General features: G+C 42.5%; 2 protein-coding genes across 4 annotated transcripts; one reads left to right on the forward strand and one right to left on the reverse strand.

Moving 5' to 3' along the window:
- Positions 1-8,685: 8,685 nt before the first annotated feature.
- Positions 8,686-10,019, forward strand: LOC117774797 (glucose-dependent insulinotropic receptor). The gene is made up of 2 exons (XM_034607450.1): positions 8,686-9,241; positions 9,328-10,019. Exons 1-2 carry the CDS (start codon positions 8,719-8,721, stop codon positions 10,017-10,019), a joined length of 1,215 nt encoding a protein of 404 aa, XP_034463341.1. The 5' UTR covers positions 8,686-8,718.
- A 3,318-nt stretch (positions 10,020-13,337) lies between these two features.
- Positions 13,338-19,417, reverse strand: LOC117774245 (dual specificity protein kinase CLK4-like). Of its 3 annotated transcripts, none has more exons than XM_034606499.1 (13): positions 18,972-19,417; positions 18,036-18,147; positions 17,734-17,825; positions 17,076-17,238; positions 15,826-15,892; positions 15,634-15,747; positions 15,248-15,414; positions 15,062-15,150; positions 14,828-14,948; positions 14,619-14,701; positions 14,421-14,500; positions 14,050-14,140; positions 13,338-13,791 (listed from the first exon to the last, which is right to left on the reverse strand). In XM_034606499.1, exons 2-13 carry the CDS (start codon positions 18,070-18,072, stop codon positions 13,639-13,641), a joined length of 1,257 nt encoding a protein of 418 aa, XP_034462390.1. In that variant the 5' UTR covers positions 18,073-18,147; positions 18,972-19,417; the 3' UTR covers positions 13,338-13,638. The 3 variants fall into 3 exon arrangements, with proteins under 3 accessions (XP_034462390.1, XP_034462388.1, XP_034462389.1); XM_034606497.1 differs by having other exon boundaries at positions 13,338-13,794; XM_034606498.1 differs by lacking the exon at positions 18,972-19,417 and adding an exon at positions 18,931-18,946 and having other exon boundaries at positions 13,338-13,794.
- Between the last annotated feature and the right edge of the window lie 6,174 nt (positions 19,418-25,591).

The following is a 25,591-nucleotide window of genomic DNA, read 5'->3' on the forward strand; positions in this document are numbered from 1 at the left end:
GGCCCCCCCCCACAGAGGCAAACAACTAACTAACACAGATGAGCCCCATTGTTAAGACAGACAATATAATAACACAAGATAGTGAACGTGAAGCCATATTTTACGTCTGTTTCACTCACAAGTTAAATAATAAAACCAAAGCAGAAAGAGAACACAAGCATCAGATCAGACTCAGTTCTGTTGTGTTGCTGAAAACTGCTCAGACGAGAGAAATTTGACTCTTCTGTTGATGTTTGAACAGCTGATGTCGTGTTTCATTTCTGTTTCACTCTCGACTTTCTGTCCACCAAGCACTTTGTAAAATGTCGAATATCATTCGTGTTCCACTGAATCGATGTTTGACACCGAGGCTTGGTTGACGAAGGCTCATCCCACACTCGACCATAAGAGTTCACCGAGACAGTTAAACAAATATACTGAGAGGTAGTGATGTCCACTCATTGATAACCTGGGCTCTGTCCCACTTTAAAGGTCCCAACACACACCTGAGGGGTCGTGTGTGAGAGGATGAAAGAAACAACGAAGTTCTCCTGCTCATTCTAAATGTTTTCTCTTCTCCAATCATTTCTTTTAGAGGAACATTGGATCATTACACCAGATTGAGCCTTGAACAGTTGTTTAACGGAAATAATGTAAGTTTAAAGAGACGACTAATCTTAAGTGGCCCAAACCAGACTTGATGTGTTGTTTTATATATACAGTATATTATATGATATTTTGGTTTTGGATAAGGTTTTACTGAAGGTTTAGTTTAAAGGTAGGACTGAAGGTTTTGAGTACGTCTCCAGAAAATCAATGTAAGTCCATATAATGTCCTCTGAAATCCTGGAGGAGGACAGTGTTTATATGTGTGTGTGTGTGTGTACGGGTTAGATCTCTTGTTCAGTTCTCACAGTGCCACAGCGCCCCCACCAGGCACAAACAGCACATCCCTGTTTCTGGTAAACCCCATGACTGTTTGCTTTTCTTTGTTTATATGACGCTGAGTCTTGATGCTTGATCTGAGGGCGGATCACACTGATGGTTTCATTTGTCTCTTTCAGGACACTGAGGATTCTTGTCCTCCTCGTTTGTCCACATTCCTCTGGTGTCCAACAGAATACTTCCTGCACAAACACAATCAAAGGTAAACAGTGATCAAACTTTGTCATGTAACACACACACACACACACACACACACACACACACACACACACACACACACACACACACACACACACACACACACGCGCGTGGACATTCACTTAAAAATGACAAGACACTGCATCGTATAAAGGAAAATATGTGATGCAATAATCTCATACAGAATATTTGCATGTTAAAAGTATATGTAAACATGGGCTGTGAACTTTTTGATGCAGCAGTGGTGACTCATCACACCCAGATAAAACCAAAAGCTTATTCAAGACCAACTCGTGTTTGTGTTTCTCGTGTCCTTGTGTGACCTCTGTCCAGATTCTCCTCCGGAAAACCGGCAGAGAATTAATAATAATAATGACAATATTGTTTTCAAGTGGGGACATCAAAAGAAAACTTAAATACACATTTATTAGTAGCAATTAAGTAATTTATACATAAATTCGTATTTAGATTAATTAATGAATCTAATCCATTTAGAACAAACAGACAGTTAAACTAAACATGTGCTTGGCATAGAATATGTTTTGCTGACAACTTCTAGTAGGGTTGATTTTTTCGTTTCGGTTTCTCCTCAGTTTTATTACTTCAGGGAGGTTGTTTTCATTTGCATTTGTTTGTTTGTGTGTTTGTTTGTGTGTTTGTTTGTGTGTTTGTTTGTGTGTTTGTTGACGGCTCAGCATCAAAGGATTCATGGTCCATGAATGTCCGAGATACAGAACCTTGTGTTTTGACAGCGTGTAATCAAACTTTGACGCCACGCCACGGTCTCACCGTGTGACGAACAATCGATCTTTGAGTTCGTTTTCATCTCAATCTTGTTGTGATGACACTCATCTCAATTTGAAGTTGATCTGATGAAAGCCCTGGGACAAGTACGTCAAAGTAAAAATGTGGAATATGGCCAAAATGGCCACTAAAGAATACGTACATTTTCACCACTTTCACCATAATAATAATAATAATTATTATTATTATGGTAATTATAATGATCTTTATTATTACTATTATTATTATAATGACAATTTTTATATTGTAATTTAATAGTATTTACTTTTATTTATAAAAAAATATTTTTATTATTAATATTGTGACGATTTCTATATTTTATATATATATATATATGTAGTTTATTTATTTTAATTTACATTTAATAATAATTATTATTAAGTCTCAAAGTTTCCATTAAAAGCAGGTATTGTTTAATCTAAAATATAACATCTCGGTTTTAATTCTTCTCTCTATTGTCCTTCACACACGTTGAGGTCATGTGAAGGCTTTATTCCCACACACCCTGAACGCAGCACGCTCTTGCAAAGGACACAGGGTTGGGCAGTCCCGTAACCATAGAAACACAGTTGGGGTTTCAGAATAAAAGCTTGACGCGAAGCCTATTTGCTACATCTTCATGTCTCAAAATATGTAATTAAACAACTCAGATTTATTGTAAAGTTATATAGTTCATTATTGTTTTATTTGAGCGTACACGTCGACAGTAGAATTAAATCAAATAGCCGAGTAAGAGAGGTAATAAGTGAATAAATAAATGTCCAGACACAGCTGCTGTACGTCAGAAGTCATCAATCGTTTCACCTCAATGGACAAATGTTCACACTCCATTTACCACAGGATTCTTCCTCTTGACGCAGTAACACTGAGTTCTAACCTCCACTGGAGTAGATCATCTCTCAGGAGGAGGACACTCAGCTCGTACACAAGTGTCCAAAGAACTTTGTAAGAAGAAGTTTTAAGAAGTTTTTCACCACCAGTACGACCTCTTTTTAGACGGCACAGAGTTTTATGGCCCGTTCACTTCACTCAAGCATTCCAACTCAAATAAAATCTGCTCTTTCACCATAAACCTTCACTGTAGGAAGTTACCAAGTAGTTTTCTTCTTGCATCTCAACTTTGACTGATTGCAAATGACACTTAATTGCTAAAGCATCTGCTCGCTGACTCGAGGGGGTTTGCTTCAACAATATTTTGATATCGATCTGATTATCTCAGGACTATTTCAGACCGATCAATACTTTCAACAGATCCCTTTCTGATCCGATTTCTACTCTTTTCTTTAAAATGAATTTGTGCTTCTTGGTTTCACCCACAGACTGTGTATGAATTTAGACGAAATGACGGATTCACAAAAGTGAAGCCAAAGAATCTTGATCGAGCGGCTGAGGCTCAGGAAGTAGAGCGGGTCATCCACAAACCAGAAGGTCGCCTCCCCTGTCACATGTCATAAACCCTGTCCCCTCCATAATAGTAGTTCTTATCACACTGATGTATGTTTGCTAGTGCACAGACTCTGGCTCCATTTAATCGGAACAAGATGGTTGCGTCGCATCTTTATTTACGGTCTATGGTTTCGCCAAATGAACCCGTGGCGACCTCTGATGTGTTTGTTTTTATACTTCACTCTTTATAACAGTCCCTCTCACACCCAGGGGCCTTTCAGAAGACGTGGGGGGGCCTATGTCGACATATTCAGAGCAACCCTTCAAGCCAAATCTCTAAAATTACGAATGCATGGGGCCACATTTGGGGTTTTCCGACCATTGACCAGTCTCCTGTACCTAGCAGATCATAACATTTCTCACAAATTTGTAAACTCTGTGGACTGAGGTATTCAGACATCAGGGGCCCCCCTCTCGGCTTGGGGCCCCACATAATTGCTTGCTCTGCCTACCCTATTGCAACACCCCTGCTCACAAAGGTCCGACTGCCACCCACAGAACATGAAAACCTCTGTGGTAGAGAAGAGAGAAGAATTTTCTCCTTCAAGTTCTCTGAACCTGTCCAGGGGTTTCAAACAGCCTCCATCCTTCTGATCAGGGGCACGTTTCTCAGCCTGTGCAGTAAACAGCAGAACAGTGAGAACCCTCAATATGCATCTAACAGAGGACTGAAGGTGTCCTCTCCACCTCACACTGCAAAGATCCATAATGTGAACATTCATCAGGAGAAGAAATAGACATTTTTAGACTCTCCTCAGAGTCGGGGAAATGCAGTCGAATGCAGATGGTTCTTGCACTTCAGAGAATAACGAGTAAATGGAAACCCCTCGTTGTCCACAGGTGGAGGGACACCATTCTTCTCCTCTCTTTCTTCTCTTTCTTCTTTAATTGGCAGTGCACTACAGGGGGACATGCTTGACGACAGCCGCCATGACCACAGGACACGTTCAGGGTTCGGGAAGCGCTGTGGATCACAGAGTGGTGCGGAGCAGTCGGATGACGCGCTGGTAAAGCTGCTGGACGACTGACGCCAGATTCCTAAAGAGAGACAAGTGAGAGTAAGTGGTGAAAAGATATAGAGCGACTTATAGGAAAGAGCTGCAGAGAGCGGAAAAGTAAGATTACTGAGTAAATAATGAGAAATCAACTGTTGCACGATGTGTTTTGAGAATAAAAATGAAACTAAAATTCTAATCAGCGTATCATTTGTATTCCTTTCATCAAATTCATTATAGAGTAAAAATTATCTCATTCACTGGTTTGTTAATCAAAATGAAATCAAGATCTCCTGGAGAGCGCCCCCCAGTGGATCAGGAGTCTTTTTCTGATCTTGTCATTGCTCTATTAACGGTTTAACAATGATCTGACTCAACAATATTTTAAAACTCTGACACCTGGCAGGTTAAACTTTTGCACTCATATTCAAATATCTAGTATTTCTCTTGTTAATAACTTAAAATAACGGTAGAGATCTGGGCCAATTTCCAGCTACACGGGAAATTCCCAAAGAAACTCCTGAAACTTGGAAAAGAACAAGAAATTGTCCTGTTTCCATGACAACCATTTTGCTCTTCCTTCTATAAATAAGAATTATCCAAGGGGCAAGTCAAGCTGGAGATGAGCTCAGTTTTATCTGGTTTGAAACGTTCCATCTTCCCGTCTTCAGCATCGGCTCCTTCCCAGTCGAAGCCAGTGTTCCACGTAGGACTGGTCTACGATCACAGGGATCAGACAGGCTATATCCTCGCCTTTGCCTTGTCTATCCTATTCCTGCCAGGGGTGGGCCTACAGGGTGTGGCCTCCATCAACTTTATTCATGCCGTTACCCGACTGGGCCTCATGGGTTCAGGCCCAGTCACCAGATTCCCACTGTCTAGCTGCCCTCAGAAATGTGGGTCAGCAGAGGGCCCTGGTTTCTCTGGTCTGGGTGAAGTTGTATAAATCTCCCAGGATCCCACAGAGACTCCTCCATTCTCGATGAAGACAAAGGTCTAAGTCTCCTTCAGTCATCATCAGTCAATTCCACAAAGAAAGTTCTTAAACATTTTTTGCAAGTTACAGAAAACGCACGGACTCACCGAGCTCCGACAGAGAAGCAGTTGTTGCGGTTGGGGTGGAGGCAGAAGAGCGAGGCCACGCAGTAAACACAGCACAACAACATGGACAGCAGCCGTCTCTTTAAAGACATCTTCTCTCTGACAGGAACACTCATACAGTTAGGAACAATTCAATTTAAGTTAATTAGAGATACAAAGAAAGAAATAACCTCCTTTCCTGATTTCTTATTTTACAGGTTTGGTGTTTTATCCCTTAGATGAACAGGGTTAAAAAACACTTTGGATTTTCTTTGTAATCTTACAACAACCCAAAGACCTTGAACTGGGCAGCAGGCCACTGTGACCTGATGTGGAACATCACCAGCAGCCAAACCCTGATAATGTTGCCCACCACACATCACCATGACAACATCCCATCACATAACGTCATCATTACCTGAACAAACCTGCCTGAGGAACCTTTTGCTTCCAGACTGCTTGATCTTCCCAAAGTGGAGAACTCCTCGGTTCTCAGACGTTCCTCAGACCTGATCCCCGGAGCCGAGGTGGAGTCACAAGTTTCCCGTCACGGCCGGCGGAGGACGGCGTTGGCAGAGGTGTAAACAAGACCCCGGCTCCCTGGGCGCTGCTGGGCACTGGGCACAATTACTGCTGACCCAGGCTTTGTTTTGAAAGGTCCTGAAAGGTCTAGCAGGGGTGAACAACATTCGGACATTGTGTGTCTGCTGGAGCTATTTTCAGGGAGGGGGAGGGGGGGGAGGGGGGGAGCGAGGTAATAAAAAGAGGATCTTTCCTCTCAGGTTGATCTGGACTCGTATTGAACATGGTGAAACTGGGCTCTGCTGCTCAGGCCTAGAGCTCAGTGCTGAGGTTTCAGGATGAAGGACGAAGAATCAGATTGATTTAACACATCCACATTCTCACTGATCAATTGTTTAAAAGAAAAATCTCTGCGGCAAATTTCCCCCCAAGCTTCAGTTGTGTTTTTAGACTTCATATGGAAGTGAAACTGAAATGTTGAGTACATGAGTTAAAGCTGAAAGTTCATCATCAAACACGATAAATAAAACATCTCAGGTTCAGGGACGTCTCGCTCCATCGTTAAACGAACAACACGTAACTTCGCTCAATCAAAACAAGACAAGGAACCAGAACAAAACACCTTGTTCCATGATGTCGTGAAGCAGCGCGGGATCATGGGAGTTGTAGTCTTCACCACCACTTCTTGTCCCAGTTTCTTCTTGGGTTGTCTGCTTCCCCTGTTTGTTTGTGCTTAAGTTTGTTTTTCCTTCTTCATATGTCTTTTAAAGTTATGGACAAAGCCACATGTGAAGAGGATATGAGGCATATATCTTCTTGTTACCTTGAATTAGTGAATTTCTCTGGGTTTGAACCCTGTTGGAAACATTTTGGATGATGTAAGAACAACTAAATAATCACATAGGTCTCATTGTTTTCAGACATTTTAATGATTAATCTTTGGATCTTTCCTGTGGCTGCTGCTCTGCACTTTGAGAAGCTGGTGCGGTGTCAGACGATGTTTTCTGAGCGTGTGCAGTGAGAGAGCGTCATTAGCCAGATGTGTTTGTGTGTGAATCCTGGTGGAAAATGGTCCCATCGTGCCAGATGTCTCTCGTGGGGCCTGAGCAGAACGGCAGCCATCAGGGTTAGAGTTTAACTAAACCCACTCACATCTGCACACACACACACACACACAATCTGCAGCTCCATGTTTGTTATACTTTTAACAAAGAGTTTTTAATGTGACACTGTTTGTATCAGCGATCAACATCTGGATGAATGTCCTGGATGTTACAGATGGGCCCCTCAAGAGGTTCAAGGCTCCTCAGGTAGATAGTGTAGAGTCTAATTAATGCAAATATTAGAGCTGGTGGTTAAACTGTATATAAACTATATTTTAATATGATAATGATGCAACATAGACTGTATGGATTCAAATAAAGCTGCAACTTGCACACAGCTTTCTGCAATGCACACGGTGATAAGGTGCTACTACAGGATGCTGTTCTTATAAAAGACAATACCTGACTGATTTATTTTAAGGTTTTAAAAGCTGAATAAACAAAACAACTCTTTAAAAGTATTATTTACAGCAGCTAAACCTGTTAAATGGATTTATTTAAAAGCATAAAGCTTTGTGATTCTATCAATGAAAAGTATTTTAATGTACAAATATCAACGCAATGCAACAAATCTTGTTTGTCAAGAAATGACAGTGATATAAAAAAGAAAAAGAGAAAAAATGACAATGTTTGTGTCTTTGATTCTGTCATTTTAAATGTAAACTTCCTTATAGAAGACACACGACTCTGAAAAAGAACATGAACTATACATTCTTGAGCTTATGCACAAAGAGAGTCTGTTTGTTTCAGGGTTTTATTACCTTGTCTTTATCCGGTGCATTTGCATTCACCTGTTTTGTCCATGTTTTAAATTCTGCACGTAAAAAATCTGAAAGGAAAGTTTAGCATTAAAAAGAAAACGTTTTAAGAAAGGCTTAACTGGAAAAGTTGGAAAATCAATTTGATGGTTTGGTTTTAAAGGAGAAAAGACTGAGCCTCAAACAGGACTAACATCGTTCATTAAAAGCTTCCTTTCATTCAGCATTTCATTTATCTACACGTATCAAGACTATAACCAAAGTTTTATTTAAATGATAAATACAGTTAATTGAGTATAAAAATAGAAATCTTCCCGGACGAGAGCCAGCAGGAGGATTGTTGGGGCAAGGGTCAGTCCTGTGTGTGTGTGTGTGTGTGTGTGTGTGTGTGTGTGTGTGTGTGTGTGTGTGTGTGTGTGTGTGTGTGTGTGTGTGTGTGTGTGAGAGAGAGAGGGGAGGGGACGAGCGAGAGCTGCTGATAGTCTTGTGAGTGTTTCTGTCCTGTGTTTGTTATTCTGGGATGAGATCGACTGGAACAAGCTCATTTTCTAAAACCTGAACATGAGGCAGGAGAAGAATGTTACAGGAGGATTTTTAGCTGCTAAACTTCTTCATGAAAACACTTTGATGCTTTAAATCTTTTCTACTCAAGTGCAGTTACATGTTAAACTTCTGGAAGTTATTTGATATTTTGGGATATATTGTTTTCACGGTTTTAAACCTGATGGAATTTAAGTGCAACTGCAACTTTTCGGGTTATGATGGACGACAGTAACGGTTAAAACAGACAATCCTGTTTGCGCTTTGAGAGTTCCACCTTAAAATCTTTAGTTTTTTGATAGAATGTCATATTTGACTGGTCAAGCGAGCACTGAGTCTTCAGTGAGGATGACTCCAGACTGCGTGGACTCCATCCAGCCCGACGCCCAAAGCGACACGAGGCCCCGGGTGATGGGTTCGATCCTGAGCTTCGCCGCTTGCCTCATCATCTCCACCAACCTGCTGGTGGCGGTCGCTCTGCTGAAGCTGCTCCTGAAGAAGAACAGCCAGAGCTGGTGCTTCGTCCTCAACTTGGCACTGGCCGACGCCCTGGTGGGTGTGGCCATCACCGGCCTGGCCACAGAGGACTTCAACAGCGACAAAGTCCCTCAGGGCCGACACAGCCACGTCCCTGCTGCCCCGCCCACCAACGCCACGCCTCCTGCTCAGGGTAGGACCCGCTGTTTGATGCGGATGGCGTTTGTGATGTCGCCCTGCACAGCTTCCATCATGTCCATGTTCCTGATCTCACTGGACCGGTACGCAGCCATCAAGAGGCCGCTGCGGTACTCCCTGCTGTCGGGGAGGGGGACGGCGGTCGGGTCCTTGCTGACTCTGTGGATCAGCTCCTTCACTGTGGGATTCTCGCCAGGTGAGATTTTAAAATGTCAAACTGAACGATTGAAAGAACTGAGAACTTGATGATCTGTAAAGTAACTCGTGTCCCTTGCCACCCAGTCATGGTGCGGCAGCTACAGGCCGAGGGCTACAACGGCTTCTGTGCCTTCTTCTCCGTCATTCATGAGGTGGGTGTGATCGTCTTGTTCAGCGTGTGCTTCTTCCCCATCCTCTCCATGTTCATCTACATCTACCTGGACATCCTGAAGATCGCCTGCAGCCACCAGAAGCAGATCTTCCAGGTCAGACAAGCGGGCTCCCGGACGACCGACCACGGCCACGGCCACGGCCATCAACATCCTCAGCATCATCAGCAGCTGAGAAGTGGCTACTGGACTCACGTCAAGGCCCTGCGGACGGTGGCGTTGCTCGTTGGCTGCTTCTCGGTGCTCTGGTGCCCCTTCTTCGTGGTGTGCATCGTTCATATTCTGTGTCAAAGCTGTGAGCTCACTGAAGTGTTGGAGAATCATCTGTGGCTCCTGGGACTGACCAACTCACTGATCAACCCCCTGGTGTACGCCTTCTGGCAGAGGGAGGTGCGGCTGCAGTTGACCGCCATGTTTTCCTGCTTTAAGGGCAGGTCGCTGGCTGCCGGACCTCCAGGAATCGCAGGAAGACACGACTCTCAGGCAGCTGTGCCGACTCAAGCCTATGTCTGTGGTGGAGATACGGTAAACCCCATTCTGCTGCGGCAAATTACCCGCAACAATGAGGCTCACGCTTCGGCACGATCTGCCACGACCAGTTTATAAAAGAAACCAGAAAACTTGAATGTTGTCCATGGCTGTGTCTCAATTCAGGGGCTGTATCCTCTGGGGACAGATTGCATCGCAGTGGTGCAACTCGACTTTCCCATTTCGAGGGCTCCTTCAAATGCAGCCGACAAATGTGTCCTTCCAAAGGGCAGAACCTTCCTGGTCCAACCTATCCCAACATTCATTGGTACACATGTTAGGGAACCATTGGGCATTAAAACGTTGTCAACTCTGATGCAACAGAAATAAGATACGGGACGAGTTGGTGACGCTGATCACGGAAAGTCTCTGTAGACCAGGACGTCTCGTTTTGATTCGGCCTTCGCGGTTTACACGGCCCACGAAGGGGCCGTCCTCCAAAGGATGAAGCCCCTGAATTAAGACACAGCTAATGTGTACGATGCTTAGCACAAAATAATAATATTACCATAAAATATATTAAAGGTCCAGTGTGTCAGATTTAGGTGAAAGGATCTAATGGCAGAAACTGAATATAAAATAACCCTAGTGATGTTTTCACTAGTGTGTTTCATCTAAATTGTACGAATTGTTGTTTTCTTTATCCTAGAATTGGCCCTTTATATTTAAATACTTTATATTTAAATAATTTATATTTAAATACTTTATATATACATCAGGGGGGGTCCTCTCGATGGAGGCCGCCATGTTTTTTTACAGTAGCCCAGACTGGACAAACTAAACCTTGAGTTTTTATGGCGACTGAAGCTATCACAGGTTCTCTTTCATGTTTGGAAGGAGAGGGTGAGGTGAGGGGGTGTTCAGCTGCAAGATGACACTTCACCACTAGATGCCACTAAATCCTACACACTGAACCTTTAAGTTCTTTAATTTAAAATAAATTTAAAATAAGAAATTAAATTTTACGCTGTTCATAATATCTCACAGTGCCACTGAGCCTCAGCCGGATTTGAGCCATTTCTTTTCCAGAATGTTATTTATAAATTTAAACAGGAACCCCCCCCCCCCCCCTCCCCCCGATACCTCGTCTCATTTACACTGACGCTTCAGTGCATCTACGTCAACGGCCGGGTCTCACATTTTTCTAACAGCTGTAATGAATCCGATTTGGCGCGAAATAATATACAAATATCTGAAAATACAAACAAACATGGAGAACTGCATGTTTGTTTTTGTGGTAACTCAATGAGCGCCGCACTATGCCAACCATGACAAGTATTTATGTCCTTCACATTACTGGCTCTTGAGTTTTGCATCTTCAGGTGACCAATGACGCACATGAAAAGTCGTAAATGTGGGAGTCCAGCGTTAATAAAAGCCTCTGAGCCGGTGGCTGTTGCTGTGGTTGGGCAGATTTCTGAGCCACTGTTTACTAATCTTTTCATCATGTGCGCAATTTCCACCAAAACTAAAAAAGGAATTAGACGATATTCATATTCATTTTTCTCTCGTCTAACAAGAATGAATGAGAATGATGGAGCTCAGAGTTTTTAACTCCGCCCAAACTAAACTAAGGATTCGTTATGATCCGGAAAGAACTCATTCCTGAAACAGTGTTTGACGAGATTTGTTTCTTCAACATTTTCATTTATTTCCCAGAGATTAATTAATGGATCTTGATGAAAACAATCAACATATTAAGGTGACAGATCCAAATACAAATCTGAATCTAATGAATTTAAATGTGTTTTTGTTACAGGGCCTGTTTGGCCTTAGTTCAGGTTTGAGCCTTACTCTACTAATTTTAAACCTTTAATGTAACATCATCTAAAACACATTTATTGCATAAATTATACATTGATCATAAATAATTCAAGATTCGATTGCTGAATAGAAAACCATTAAACACATAGAACACCTTTAAATTACAAGATACTAAACACGCAGACAGTTTGAAAAAAGGGACATAACTAAAGAAATATGTAATAAATACAGTCCCACAAACCACGTCCCACAAAACAAACTACAGAGCAACAAGCAGCAAACAGTACACAACATAAAACAACGACAACAACAACAACAACAAACAAGGACTTTAAACACAATGAGGAGCTGAAATAATGAAAATGTGCAGAGGCTTCACTGATGCATCGTTTTGATCATAATCTAGAAAACAATGGATATTTCCAGGCTAACCAAAAGAAAAACTTCATCCTCCAGTGTTTACTGAATCAGTTTTTAAGATTTCTGAAGCCTCGTCTGTGCAAAGTCAAGTGAATCAAAAGGTCACGAGACAGACTGGAACCTGCAGCATTACACACGAGTGACGAGCCCAGACCCTCGGACGCTTTGCTTTATGCTGCTTTATTACATCCGTGAGATTAAGTAGCTTTGAGCCGATGTTGGTCAGATAACAGACGAGCGGTTTGTCTGCACAGGACTTGTTTTGCCGCTGGCTAATGATTACCGTCCACTTAACGAGTGTATCGACGAAGCACTCACACCAGATGAGGTCTGGGATTTCTACGTGGGGGTCACACAGCAAACATTTACTTCAGCTCGTGAAGAGTCTATAAAGTGTAATCAGAGGAGCAGAAGTGGAAAATGCAGCTGATTTATCTGTGCTTGTTTTGCCATGTGTTGCATTATCGGTTTAACCTTGTGCAAACAGTGAGAAAAGACTTGTGGACTGAAACGTCACTTCTGTCACTGTAACACACATTAAAGGACATTTCTGCTTTCGTTCAACCTTTGTCGTCACTTTTCATTTGGTTTTGAGTTTGTGAAACGTAAGGGACTTTTTCACACCTTCCTTGTTTGGTCCAGACGACCGGAATTTATAGTGTGAACCAAAGTATCAGGTGTGAAAGGCATCAAACAATTGAAGAATAAAAAGAAGAGGAAGCCTGTAGTCTTCATCCAATAGAAACTAGAATGTCACTCAGTAGAGCTCAAACCAGTTCCCTTATGCAGCCACGTTCAAAGATCCAGATTTTATGAATCTCATTAATATCAGTCCCCTAAATATATCAGATCTTTTCACCAAGATTCGTGAAATATTCTCTGAGAAATCAAGGAACTTGTTGAAAACGGTTAAAGAAAATAATTATGATGCTTTTCGTGAATGAGTAAACTGCTCGGCCCAGGATCTCTCACTAACTCCATTTGCAAACCAGGTGGGAAAACATTGAGCTTAGTTTTTAATTAACCAATGAGTCATATTTGATTATTTTCTGTGATAAACATTGATATGGACACTCTGCTGATGCTCGTCTGCGTTCACCATCAAACACTCTCACGTCGAGCTGCTCATAAATTTAACAAAATGTGGAAAACAGTGTAAAAATGCTGTTGGTGAGTTTAAAAGAGAATTAAGAGAAATCAAAAGGGAAATATTTATTTACAAGCTGCAGACACAGAAGACTGAGAATCAATGAAGGGAAACATGGAATCACTCTGATTTCTTCACAATGACACGCAGACTGTTAATGTGTATTTCTAATAAACTGGAATGGTCTCCACAACACAAAATAATCAAATCCTTCACATCAACGATTCAGAAAAATAAACCCAAACACAGTGTGATCACATTAAATAACAGTCCGAGGTAGATCCTGAGAGAGTGTGTGTGTGTGTGTGTGTGTGTGTGTGTGTGTGTGTGTGTGTGTGTGTGTGTGTGTGTGTGTGTGTGTGTGTGCTAACTGCGCTGGTGCTCCTGCGTCCTCATTGGGCTGAAGAACGGATGCCACAGCGCCTCCTCCAGGGTGATGCGCCTGTAGACGTCGTACTCCAACATGCAGCCGAGCAGGTCGAACAGCTGCCGCTCCTCCTCGCTCTTCCTCTGCATGAACTGCTGAGAGATGAACGACAGCTAGATGTTCCAGTGGCCAACATTCACTTCCTGTTCACTTCCAATATGTGTGAGAGAGGAGGCGAATAAAACATTTGCTTCCTGTGGCGAGGCACGAAAGAGGAACTTTGACCCATGATTTTCTCGCACATATTGGAAGTGAACGGGAGGCGAAGGTTCAAACATTTGCGATCTCTCGTCTGTGTGGTCTCACTGCCTCAGGACAGCAGCTGATTGGCTGATACAGGTGACATGTACCTTGAGTGGTTTGCAGTGTTTCCAGATGGAATCGTCAGAGGAGCTTCTCTCATCCCAGTTCAGCTGCTCGTTGTGAACGTAATGCTGCTTTCTACTCACAATACAGAACACGTGGGTTATAGATAGACACAGGTCAGTAAGGAAGGCATCTCCTCACGTTTAAGTGACAAGAAGTAAATGGAAACTCGGAGACATATCTTATGTTTGTAAGTCAGGACTCAGGACACCTAATATCTGTCTCCCTGAGCGTGAGTGACCCTGCAGTGACCCAGAGGCCGACCTAGATCGTGTGTGTGTGTGTGTGTGTGTGTGTGTGTGTGTGTGTGTGTGTGTGTGTGTGTGTGTGTGTGTGTGTGTGTGTGTGAAGTTACTTGGTCTGTTTCAGCAGTTGCGGGGGAATCGGCCCCAGGACTTTCTCCATCATGGCCAAATGTTCTTTACTGTCGTGGGTCTGAAATGACAGATAATCAGAGCAATGTATTGCTGTATATGTATGTATGTGTGTGTCTGTGTGTGTGTGTCTCTGTGTCTGTGTGTGTGTGTGTGTGTGTGTGTGTGTGCATGCGTACTTGGAAGAGTGTGCGTCCCAGGTAAAACTCCATGAGGACGCAGCCCAGACTCCAAACATCACACGACTGGTTCCAGCCCAGATCTGAGCACAAACACAAAGTTACTAATACAAACTGACATGCAGCTAAACTGGAATGGTAAAGTGTGTGTGTGTGAGTTGTGTGTGTGTGCGTGTGTGTGTGTGTGTGTGTGAGAGTTGTGTGTGTACCCAGTATGACCTCTGGAGCTCGGTAGTGCCGTGTCGACACCAGGGATTCGTGGTGTTCATGGTCAAATGTGGCGGTGCCGAAATCCACCACCTTTACATCAAGACTCCTCAGTTTCCTCTCCTTCAACACACACACACAGACACACACACACACAGACACACAGACACACACACACACTTATTTCTACTTTCTTATTTTCTAACAGCTGACACCCCCATGTACAGGAGTTTTACCTTCTCGGCGTTGAACTCGTAGTCGGAGGAAACTAACAGGATGTTCTCTGGCTTCAGGTCCGTGTGGGTCAGTTTGTTACGGTGCAGAACTGAAACACACAAAGAAACACACACATATTGTTATTGTGCGTACGCACACACACACACACACACACACAGACACAGACTCACACACACTGGACTTACAGCAGACGGCTCTGAAGATCTGGAAGGCCATGTGGCGGATCTGCTCCACGCTGAACGGCAGGAAGCGGTTCTGTCGCAGGAACTCGAAGGTGCTGAGGCCGAGCAGCTCCAACACGATGCAGATGTGACCTTCGTGCTCGAACCAGTTCAGCATCCGCACGCAGGCACTGGAGACAGGAAGTGATCCATCAACGTGAGCAGCGGCGTTTAAATAACAAAAGACGCTGACGAATTCAAATACAAAACTGATCCTGACGACTTTATTTGCACATTTATCAATTTTAAAACAAGTTTTCCTTGACTACAGCAAATTGAATTAAATAGGTTACACATATTTATTTTATTGACTTATGATTCAGGATTAACTCGTCTGCAGCTTCACTCACAATCTGTGTTCGTCATCCAGACTGTTGATCTCCTCCAGAACTGCGATCTCCGACCTGGCGACCTCACGGTAACAGTCGATGCTCTTCACGATCTTCACAGCGACGTGCTCGTCTCTGTTGAAGACACAAACGTTTATTTCTGTTGCATCCGGTTTACACGAGGACTAAACCCATTAAATCTGCTCTTCTGACTTGTCTCTATCGATGCACTCGACCACTTGTCCAAAGGCTCCAGCTCCCAGCGTAGAAACCACCTCATCTGGAAGACAACAATTAACTGGATTTACTTGAAAAGTCCATGTTTCTTCCCTTTATCTTAATAAACAAAATTACAGTTTTATTTATCTTTAATATTTTCACTCAGGAATTTATTTTCAAGCATCAGGCTGCAACTTGATTCCAAATTAATGCACTTAATGTTTAATTTGTTGTGAATAAAGATGGACGACATGAAAACAAACAACAAAAAACGAAGCCCAATCATCTTGATCGCCCCCTGGTGGCTGGCTCCAGTAGAGATCACAAACCCCGCCTCCTCCACGTTGAAACTCAAACTAAAGTAAATGTTATTTTATTCCAATAGATGGTTTCTGTCATTTGAGGTAGTTTCTATAAGTTTCTATAAGATGCTATTGAAACGGGCTGAGACGTCATGATTGACAGATGAGACTGACTGGGGATTGGTCGAGCTCATGTTAAAGGCGGGGCCTGGATTCCACAGACTGTGGCTCCAAATGTTGTCAACAGCGGAAGATGGCGACGCCCATATCCGAGACTTTTTTGGCTTCATTTTTGCACATTGGGGGGGAAGTGGAGACACGTCATCCATCTTTACATAGAGTCTATGGTTTTATACTTTACTTTGTATTTAAAAAATCATTAGACAGTGAGTTTGGCATTTTGTCTGTTTTAAAAAAACAAAACAGATATAAACATATTTCGACCTGCACCCATTGGACGGTACCAGCTGTCAATCACACTGTGGTATCCACCCCCCAACACATCTGGTGCTTTATGGTCTGTTTGACTCTAAATGATCATAATTCACTAAATGAACATCAGCTGTTTGAAGAAGACTTGAAACTCGAGATTGAGACATAAACTCCTGAATGTTTACTGACGTTATAAAGTGAGAAGTAGAGTCACTTTCTCACAGACTTCTATAGAAACAAGTCACGATAATTAAGGTTCAGGCACTTTCGTCCAATTTACTATTATATTTACTGCAGTATATTATATTATAGCTCTGTGTTCACACCACCAGCAAACTACTGTTACTGGACAATTCACTTGAGAACTAACTTCCTGTAGAAATCTTAGGACGTGAGAGTAATGTCAACTTCTCCGCTGCTGGTGTGAATACAAATCCGACGTAAACTCGACACAACGAAGTCACAACAAGGACAAAAAGACACTTAGAGACAAATGAAGGCGTTGAATACATCTTCCGTTCATCACGAGGCCGACGTGATAGACCAGGTGTCCCTCTTCTTCGTCCTCCTCGCAGCTCTGCACCTCCTGACTCTTCTTCAATCCATCACCGCCGGCACTGACAGCGCTGTCACCAAGAGAAGCAGATTCCAGGCGGAGCGAGGTGTCGTCCGGCTGAGTCGGCGCGTGTTGGTGTTTGTGGTGGCGGTCGACATTAGAGACATTCAGGTCGACATGTGGACAAAGACAAGGGGGACAATAAAACAACAGAACATATTAAGACAATAAAGGACGTTAGAATTATTAAAATCTTTAAAAAGCGTTAAAGCAATGTTGGAATTAAGATTAAATGAAAGAACCGCAAACATAAGTCTAACATCGGTTTGTGCGAGAAAATGAGGAAGACAAGTTTTGTCCTCTTGTGTTTTAAGATAAAACCAAATAATTTCATATTCATAATTTCAATAGTGAAAGCAAAAGAACAATTTATATAAACATCCCATGTTTCATGTGAGGGACGACGCATTTATTGGACATTGACATGATGGATGTTCGGACCCTCAGAGTGAATGATGGATTACTGCCCGTCGGGACCCTGAGATTTATTATTATGTACACAATCAGAGACGAGGAGGAGGATGAAGAAGAAGAAGAAGAAGACTCTCGTACCGAGGTTTCTGTTTCCGAGGTGGCGAGGAGTGTGTTGAAGCTTCCGCTCTTTCCTTCAGTTTGCAGGAGGTCGGATTTGGGTTCATCGCCATCTACCAGCGGAGAGAGAAGAAGAAGAAGTTCCTGATGTATAAATACATTTACAACTGTTACAGGAGTCAGATTTTCTTTCAGGATAACTGACTAAACACTATTTATACCAAGACGACGAAAACCTCTTCTCCTCTCATACGTCTTCTCAAAGTGTCCTCCACTAAGAAGAAGTAAAATCATGTTGAATCTTTAAGAGGAAGCGATTCTACCTCTCTTGTAACAACCGTCGTCATCTTTGATTCCCATGGTGCAGATCTCCACGCCCGGCTGTGCCACCTCTCTCTGCTCCCACGTCTCCAGACCCTGGACGTCTGCTGAGGACTGGACACGAAGGAAACACAATCACAGGGACAGAGGGTTTAGACATGAGGGAGGTAAAAAAAGAAAGTTTGGCCTGAGAGCAGCACGACAGGAAATCAGGCTGATTTATCCTCCGCTACTCAGACTCAGCTCCTCAGGCTCGGCTCTGGAATCTGTTTTGCTTACAATTTATCTATATTTCTCTGCACTTATAGGTATTTATGTATATATTTATATAGATCATGTAGTATTCAAGGTCTTTTGGGATCTTATTCGTAGGCTTCATGAAGTAGTAGTACTTCTGGATGTGTACATAATGTGTCCACAACGTTATTTATTAAATATTCATCCCATTGGCATTATGTATGTTTGTGTATTATTATGCAAATGTTGGCTCATGTTGGGTTGAATATAATCTATATGTTAACAGACGGGACCAATCTATGGTTTCTGTCATTTTAGAAAGATCTCATCATACGACGTATGTTCAAGTGTTCTGGTGATTCAAGAGTCACAGTCAAATTTGGCCTCATTTTGTACAGAGGGAGGAAGTGGAGACGCGTCCTCCATCTTTATTTACAGTCTAAAATTACCACTAGTGTGTAATCTGTACTAGAATTTGGTCTTTTCCCCCCCAGCAACATAAAGGACATTAGGATTCATTCTGCTCATCCATCTGGACCAAATATCATGGAAGTCAAGCAGAGATTAATCAAGACATTTCATTCTGGATCAAATTGGACAGAAAGACACAAGTTTACAAGACTGAAAGATGCATTCATCGAATATTAAATGTCTATTAACCTGTTGTTCTGTCCTGGTGCAGGTAAAGTGACAGTAAAAACATTTAACTCACGAGATCTGCTGCAGCACCTGATTGAAGAATCTGGCTCCTGAGTCACAAACTCTTCAGCGTCGTCCTCCTCCTCTTCTCTGCGGCTCCGTCACACTCTGCAAAGGTGGATATTTCTAAAATATAAACACAAAACTGATCCGTCACGTTGCGCCTGAGAGAAACTTCACAGCTCGTCCTCTGAGCTCCGCCTGGTATTCAAACCCTCCGTCCTCCACGGACCTTCACCACAGGGGTCGAAGGTTTCCCCGTCCGTCCAGCCCCTGAAGCCATCTTCTCTGTTTTCAGAGCTAAACATAGTGTCCGACCCCTCCGGCCCAAACCCATTGGTCTCTATCTCCAGGGCTTCCCCTGGCCTTTTGAGAAGCTTGAGTTACGACCCCACATTTAGCGGAGCAGCGTCCACAAGGGTGAGAAGAAAACATGAAACCATAATGATCTCTGTGGGGATATTAGGTTTTAGTGGCATTTTTTTATTTAATTAAAAAGCGCAGAAACAAGAATAGAAAAGTCAAATATATAAACAAAGAAATGCACGAGTGAAGAAGTGTCTGTTGGGTTCTAACACTTAAAAACACAGCAGAAATATATGTTTAAAGGTTATTATGATTACTTATTAGCAGGTTTTTGCACCTGAAGAGTTCAGGTTTAATTTGGTCCAGACTTTCAATTGAATTTCATTCATTTATTTGTCTGATTCTTCTATTCAATCATTTACTTTATTTCCTTTCTCTGAATTGTTTTCCCTTTAATAACCTACTTTTAATCTAAGATTTTACTGCACAATGTAAACATTTTACCTTCATCATTTTCACATCTCTTAGAATTAAATTATAGTTATTAATCTTGAATTTGGGTGTTTTCCTGACATTTTCCAGAGCGGCTGTGTCTGTGAGAATGTAAACGTTCGCGTCAGTTGCTTCGGATGTTTTCCAGAACTTTTCCTGCAGCCCTGAAGTAAAATGTCTGCGTGAGTCCCTGTGAGAAAACACCTGAACGTTCCCAACATGTTTCTGTTGTTGTGAACGAGTCGGACCTGGACTGTGAAAGAAAACCTCAGGAAAATGTCTGGACACAAGACAGTTTCTGGTTTTCTAGAGATTTTTAGTGAGAAAGTGAGAATCACACTTTTGTCTCCTGAGCTGCAGAAATAAAATCTGTGAGCAGTAAAGTTTCCCTAAATCAACCAATCAGAAAACCAGGTGACTCCTCAGAGCTCACATACTTTTCATTGTCACTATATTTTTAACAACCTATTTCCAGCCTTTAGTTCCTGTGTTCATGGGATTAGCTGAAGGAACGTGCCTCTCAGAGCCGACACTGCTTCACTGGTCAAGGTTCTCCTGACAACGATGAAGACTCCGGGACGAAGAGGAACGAGCTTCACAGTTTCAGACTTTAAATACAAAGATAACAGAGTAAAATCAAATCACTGCTTTTAATGGTTTAAGTCTGAAAATAAGAAAAACAGAAAATACTACCTTTTACTTCAAGTAGCTAAATCAGAATTCCCCTTGGACACCGACGCCTCAACACCAGCTCGTCCACAACTTTACAGTTTGCTCTAGCGAACGTGACGGAACGCAGATTCGTCACATTCACTGGAGCTCGGCCAGCGCACTTGTCAGTGCTTCTCACTGCGTCTTCATGCAGTGACAACCTGTCCGTCCCTCTTCCACAAATAGCTGACATGCCTTTCACAGCAGAGGCCTCCCTCTTTCTCTTCATGTTATTTATCATCGTTTCATCACCTGCTGCTCCACTTCTGTTCTGTACATTCACCATCATCACGTTAGAAGTGAGATTTAACATCTGCGCCTCCAGCAACCTGCACAAGTTACCACATCGACCAGTTACCAGACCAGTAGCAGAGAGCTAAGATTCAGCAGAACATCTTAAACGTTTAAACTCAAGTATTTTCCTTTTTTCTTAAATTAAATGCACATTAATTGCATATTGGAATATCTGCACTAAGCTGACTGGCTGATAAGGTGCAGAGGGACTTTCCTTTTTATAGCCAACAATGTGAGGGGGTGTTAGTCGTTCCCGAGCAGGGATCGCTCTTCCTCCCTCTCCCAGGAATAGCTCTGTATCTCCATGGCGCCGGGCTCAGCTGCGTCTGACCGGCTGTAAATCACCGCCTGAGGATGACTCACTCCTGCTGACAACATGCGGGACCGTTGTCACTCACTTAAGATGCTCCAACACTCACTAATCACAGGCCGGTGCCAGCAGCGTGGAGGGTTTCCCTCAGCAAACGAGGTACGGACACGGCCCAGTTCAGCTGAAGCCACGTATCCAACAAGGCGGTTTATACGATTTCTTTCAGAATCGTGCGGATATTTTCTTGGATAAAAGACTTTTGTCTGTTTGGGTAAGGAACTCCTCCTTTTCAGTGAATGCTCTGTGTGGTGTCCCACAGGGATCGATTTCTGTCACCTTGACATTTAAACTCTAAAATGATATTGTTTTAGTATGACTCAAAATTGCAGATTCTATCTACAAAATAAAACGTCTAATTTCTTTTCACCATCAGTGACGTACAGAGGCAGAATTGTAAGCCTGGTGACTAAAGGTGTTTACAGACATTAACTGATTTTCTGGGTCAGACGAATTCACAACAGCAGGAAAACGTCCGTAACATTCAAGCGATGGAGGAGGAGCATGTAGGAGGATATGACGTATAAACTCGACTGCGTTTTTGTTTCCAGCACATACACACCAGCGTCATACCTTATCGGAAAAAAGCTCTAGAATCTCGTCGTCTTTCCAAGTTGACGTCTTCGTCCTCTATTACACCCTGAGGTTTATTTATTTTGACCATCGTCAACACGCCCACTCGCTTGCTGTGAATCCTCTGGACGTTTGCCTGCTGTATTTCCCATGGACGCACTTGGATAATACGTTTTTTCATTTCTTTTTGTTATAATCTTTTTCCGTTCTCCAATCGGTTGTGTTGTTGTCTGCAGCAGTTAAACGACAATAAAGAATCTTGACTCTTTAACCTTTGGCTCGACTCTAATTGAAAAGTGATAGGAGAGAATTCGACGCCGATGGTTGAGATCCCTGAGTGAGAGCTTTAATTGAAGGAGATTATCAGTTGTGGTTTAACAGTTCATCTGATGTGGATGAAAATACACTGAGGTGAAATCTCAGTCTCGACTCTGTAAACGGACCCGGCTCCAACAATTAGCACTATGCTAACCACACCGCGGAGCGTTCACCCAGGAGACGACAACACTGAGTCACAGTCTCAACGGGAAAGTGTGGAGCTGTAAAACTGTTGAACACAATTTAATCTCTGACTCTAAGTGTTGAAACTGATCTAATCCGATTCGTTAACAGGAGACATGGCTGTAAAAATGTGTTGCAATCTTTAAAAATGAGACGATTTGAATATAGCTTCTCTTTTTGCTGAATGTAAATGATCAGGTGTAGGGACCTGAAATGACTTTGTAAATGTACACGTAAAAAACAGCATTGTCTGATTATGCCCTTTGTATGATGTAAGGTTACTGTTTAATAAATCCCCATATTGTATAATAATCTGATCGTTTAGTATTAGTTGTAATCAGTCTTCATTTTCTCATTAAATTAGATTCCCATCATGATCAGGAGAGTAAAACATTGACTGTACTTTCCAGCCAGTTGTGCCTGTTGCTCTTATTTAGATAAAACTATAAGATCATGCTTCAACAACAATGTTTCAACAATTATCTTTCTGCTATCGTGGCAAAAAAATACACTGGCTTGTTTGTATTTCTTTAAACCAAGAATCACTTTGGGTGAAACAAAGACAACAACAGTTCACAAAAAAGAGTTGGATTGAAAGTGTTTAAGTAAAAAAAAAGTTCTAACCGTCATAAAAATGGCTAAATCACCTTGAAAGAAAACGCTACCACAGGAAACTGTAAAACTCAAATTCAAAACTTTTCTGCAGCAGAAGAACAGATGCTGTTGCTGTTGTTGTTGTTGTTGTTGTTGCTGTTTGAAGCGAAATGGATTTTGAAAACGTTAGAAGTCGCTCATCATCTCCGGCCATGTGGCTCATTTGAGCAGAGTCAGTGTGAGATAAAACTTCCTGCTGAATACATAAAGTAATGAAATCAAACCTGTGGATTTACGGCCTGTTTGAAGGTTTCATACATCTGCAGGTTAAGTACGAAGTGGAGCTGATAAGGTCAAAGTTATTCTATCTCACTTTTCATAAATCTATTTCCATGTCGATGCTGTTCAGGCTGTAACTCGTGTCGTTATAATTTACTGTCGTAGTCTCTAGTTTATCGACCAGCTCTTGTTTTCAATGTTGGAAAAAGACTAAAACTAATATAAGATCATGAATATATATTTTAACAATGTGGGTGGATTTGTAGCCAAAATCAGAAAATCCTTCATGTCAAATATGATTTTTCTAAAATGATTATACAGTATTTGAAGATACTTTAATTACCACTGCACCTCGTTGATGAATCAGTACAAACTGTACCATCATGTTAAAATGGAGACATCCCATTACGACACAGCTTTTAATAGACGGTGGGTAAGGCAGCATTGAAGTCAATAAAAGCAAATATTAGCATGAAAATGTTCAGTTATTGGCAAATATGATTTTAAAAATCTGTCATTGGCAAATATAATAAAACATTTCTGAAACATTCTGCTCCAGAAACCTTTGAATGTTAATAGACTCTGGATGTTGCTGTGATTCTCCGCTCACCTGTCTGTATCACTGAAGCTGTGATGTCCTCTGCCGCTCATCTACAATGACTCTGAGCCATTTGGGCTCCCGCTGCTCCGTTTGACCAACTCCCCCCCCCCCCCCCCCCCCCCCCCCCCCCCCCCCACCGCCCCCACCGCCACGGGGGAATGCAAACACTTGCTGCTGCGCCGCATAGCCGGCACACTAGGGAGAGGCAGAAATGGTGTCTGAGGTGCAATAATACACGATGTCCCACAGGAAACCATCACGTAGACATTCCTGTGTAGCTCTGGGCCGTAAAACCTTCAGCCAGCAGCAGTGAAAAGCAACACGATGGTGGGGGGGGGGGGGGCCAACCCTTGGCCCGACCCAGCAGGAGCTCTTCTTTCATCGCCCCGGAGAAAACACAGTGTACCGTGTCCGATCTGGACCTGTTGATGCAGGATGATGCAGGAGGTTGTGTGATGTAGTAAGTGATACAGGGGGGGGGGGGTTCATGTAAACAAAAGTGTGGGACGAAGATCCAGGTCCACAACTGAAGACAGGAGGTTTTCACAGGATCTGTCAACTGATGTTTGTGGACACGATTTTTCTGTTGATCTGACTTTGTCTCTGTCTCTGATCTTACTTTACTTTACTTTCCGTCCTCAGAGATCCAATCGAACGTGGACAGCGCTGCACGTATTTAACTGCATTCAGACCTGCTCACGTGTGATTGAACTACTCGAGGACGGAACACGTTAATACCAGGTCTTAACAAGATCTTTAGGTCTCTGCAGCCAGCGAGATGTTAGCGCCTCACCAAATGTCCAAGGACAGGACAAGACCAGTCTGTAACTCATGAGCTCAGAAGAATCAGGTGTGAAACACTGATGTTTCTTTGCCTCTTTGCTCATCTCATGTATTTGAACGTGTTGAGTCCATCTGCAACTTACAGAAAAACCAGGGTCGCGTTCCAATAGTGCATTTTGCTTTGGAACCTTCTCATTGAAACGATCTGAAGTATTTCAGCAGCCGCCATAATAAATGCAGCTCATCGGACGATCCTCCATGACAGGAAAAGAGAAAATGCCGTCCCACAATTCACCAGAACAGCTGTTTTATTCTTGTGACACATTTATCTGAGCTTCCGATTTCCTCTGTCACATCCGTCCAGTGAAAAACAAACATATAAAACTTATATAGTTCACAATATCATCATCAGAACTAAATATAAGTATCATCATCATCTGTGTGGCTCGTGGGAGGAGGTGAAGACGAGTCGTCTCTACACAGTCTATGACTTCACATGTTTATATACAGTCTATGGAACAATCTATACGACATGTACAGGTTAAATCCAACAGCAGAGCTAAAGTTGGCGTGGACGTGTCAGTCAGATCGTCACAATATATTTGTACGTCCTTTATTTTTCCATCAGCTGCAAAGTTAAATTCCCGCAGTTACATAAGAGCTGAAGTCACAACAGCAGCTGCAGGCGACGGCTGACTCCAACAGTATGTTCTGTACGTCCAGTATCATGTCCCCTCCACTGAATATACTATTTTATAGACTGTGTATTTTTAACAAGTTTACTGCTTCACGCTGTAAATAAACCCAGTCCTGTTACTCGTTGACAAATTAGAAATAAATCAAATCAAGTTAGTCTCGCTGAAATTTGACAAGTTGATCCTTACTGTAAAAAAAATCAAGGAAACCAGTTGCCTTGGTGAGTAAATACAACTGTTAGTCATGAGTTGCATTTACTTTAGATCTACTTGTTGATCTCAGTTAAAACTTGAGCTGTTTTCAGATCAGCACTGAATGAAAACCTCCAGACATTCTCCAGAGAACGCAGCAGGAAAATGGAAAGTGAGTGACGCAAACACAAAAGACACAAAGAATACAAATATCTCAGGATGAAGACGCACAGA

This window comes from Hippoglossus hippoglossus, chromosome 14 (genome assembly GCF_009819705.1).
Source record: "Hippoglossus hippoglossus isolate fHipHip1 chromosome 14, fHipHip1.pri, whole genome shotgun sequence".
NCBI lineage: Eukaryota > Metazoa > Chordata > Actinopteri > Pleuronectiformes > Pleuronectidae > Hippoglossus > Hippoglossus hippoglossus.

Coding starts and splice junctions, on each gene's coding strand:
- LOC117774245 (XM_034606497.1), bottom strand. CDS start 18,072: ATGGGAATCAAAGATGACGACGGTTGTTACAAGAGAG. Junction 17,239..17,733: donor CCTCGGAAACAGAAACCTCG/GTACGAGAGTCT, acceptor GCGCCGACTCAG/CCGGACGACACCTCGCTCCG. Junction 14,501..14,618: donor TGGGACGCACACTCTTCCAA/GTACGCATGCAC, acceptor CTGTCATTTCAG/ACCCACGACAGTAAAGAACA.
- LOC117774797 (XM_034607450.1), top strand. CDS start 8,719: ATGACTCCAGACTGCGTGGACTCCATCCAGCCCGACGCCCAAAGCGAC. Junction 9,242..9,327: donor CACTGTGGGATTCTCGCCAG/GTGAGATTTTAA, acceptor CTTGCCACCCAG/TCATGGTGCGGCAGCTACAG.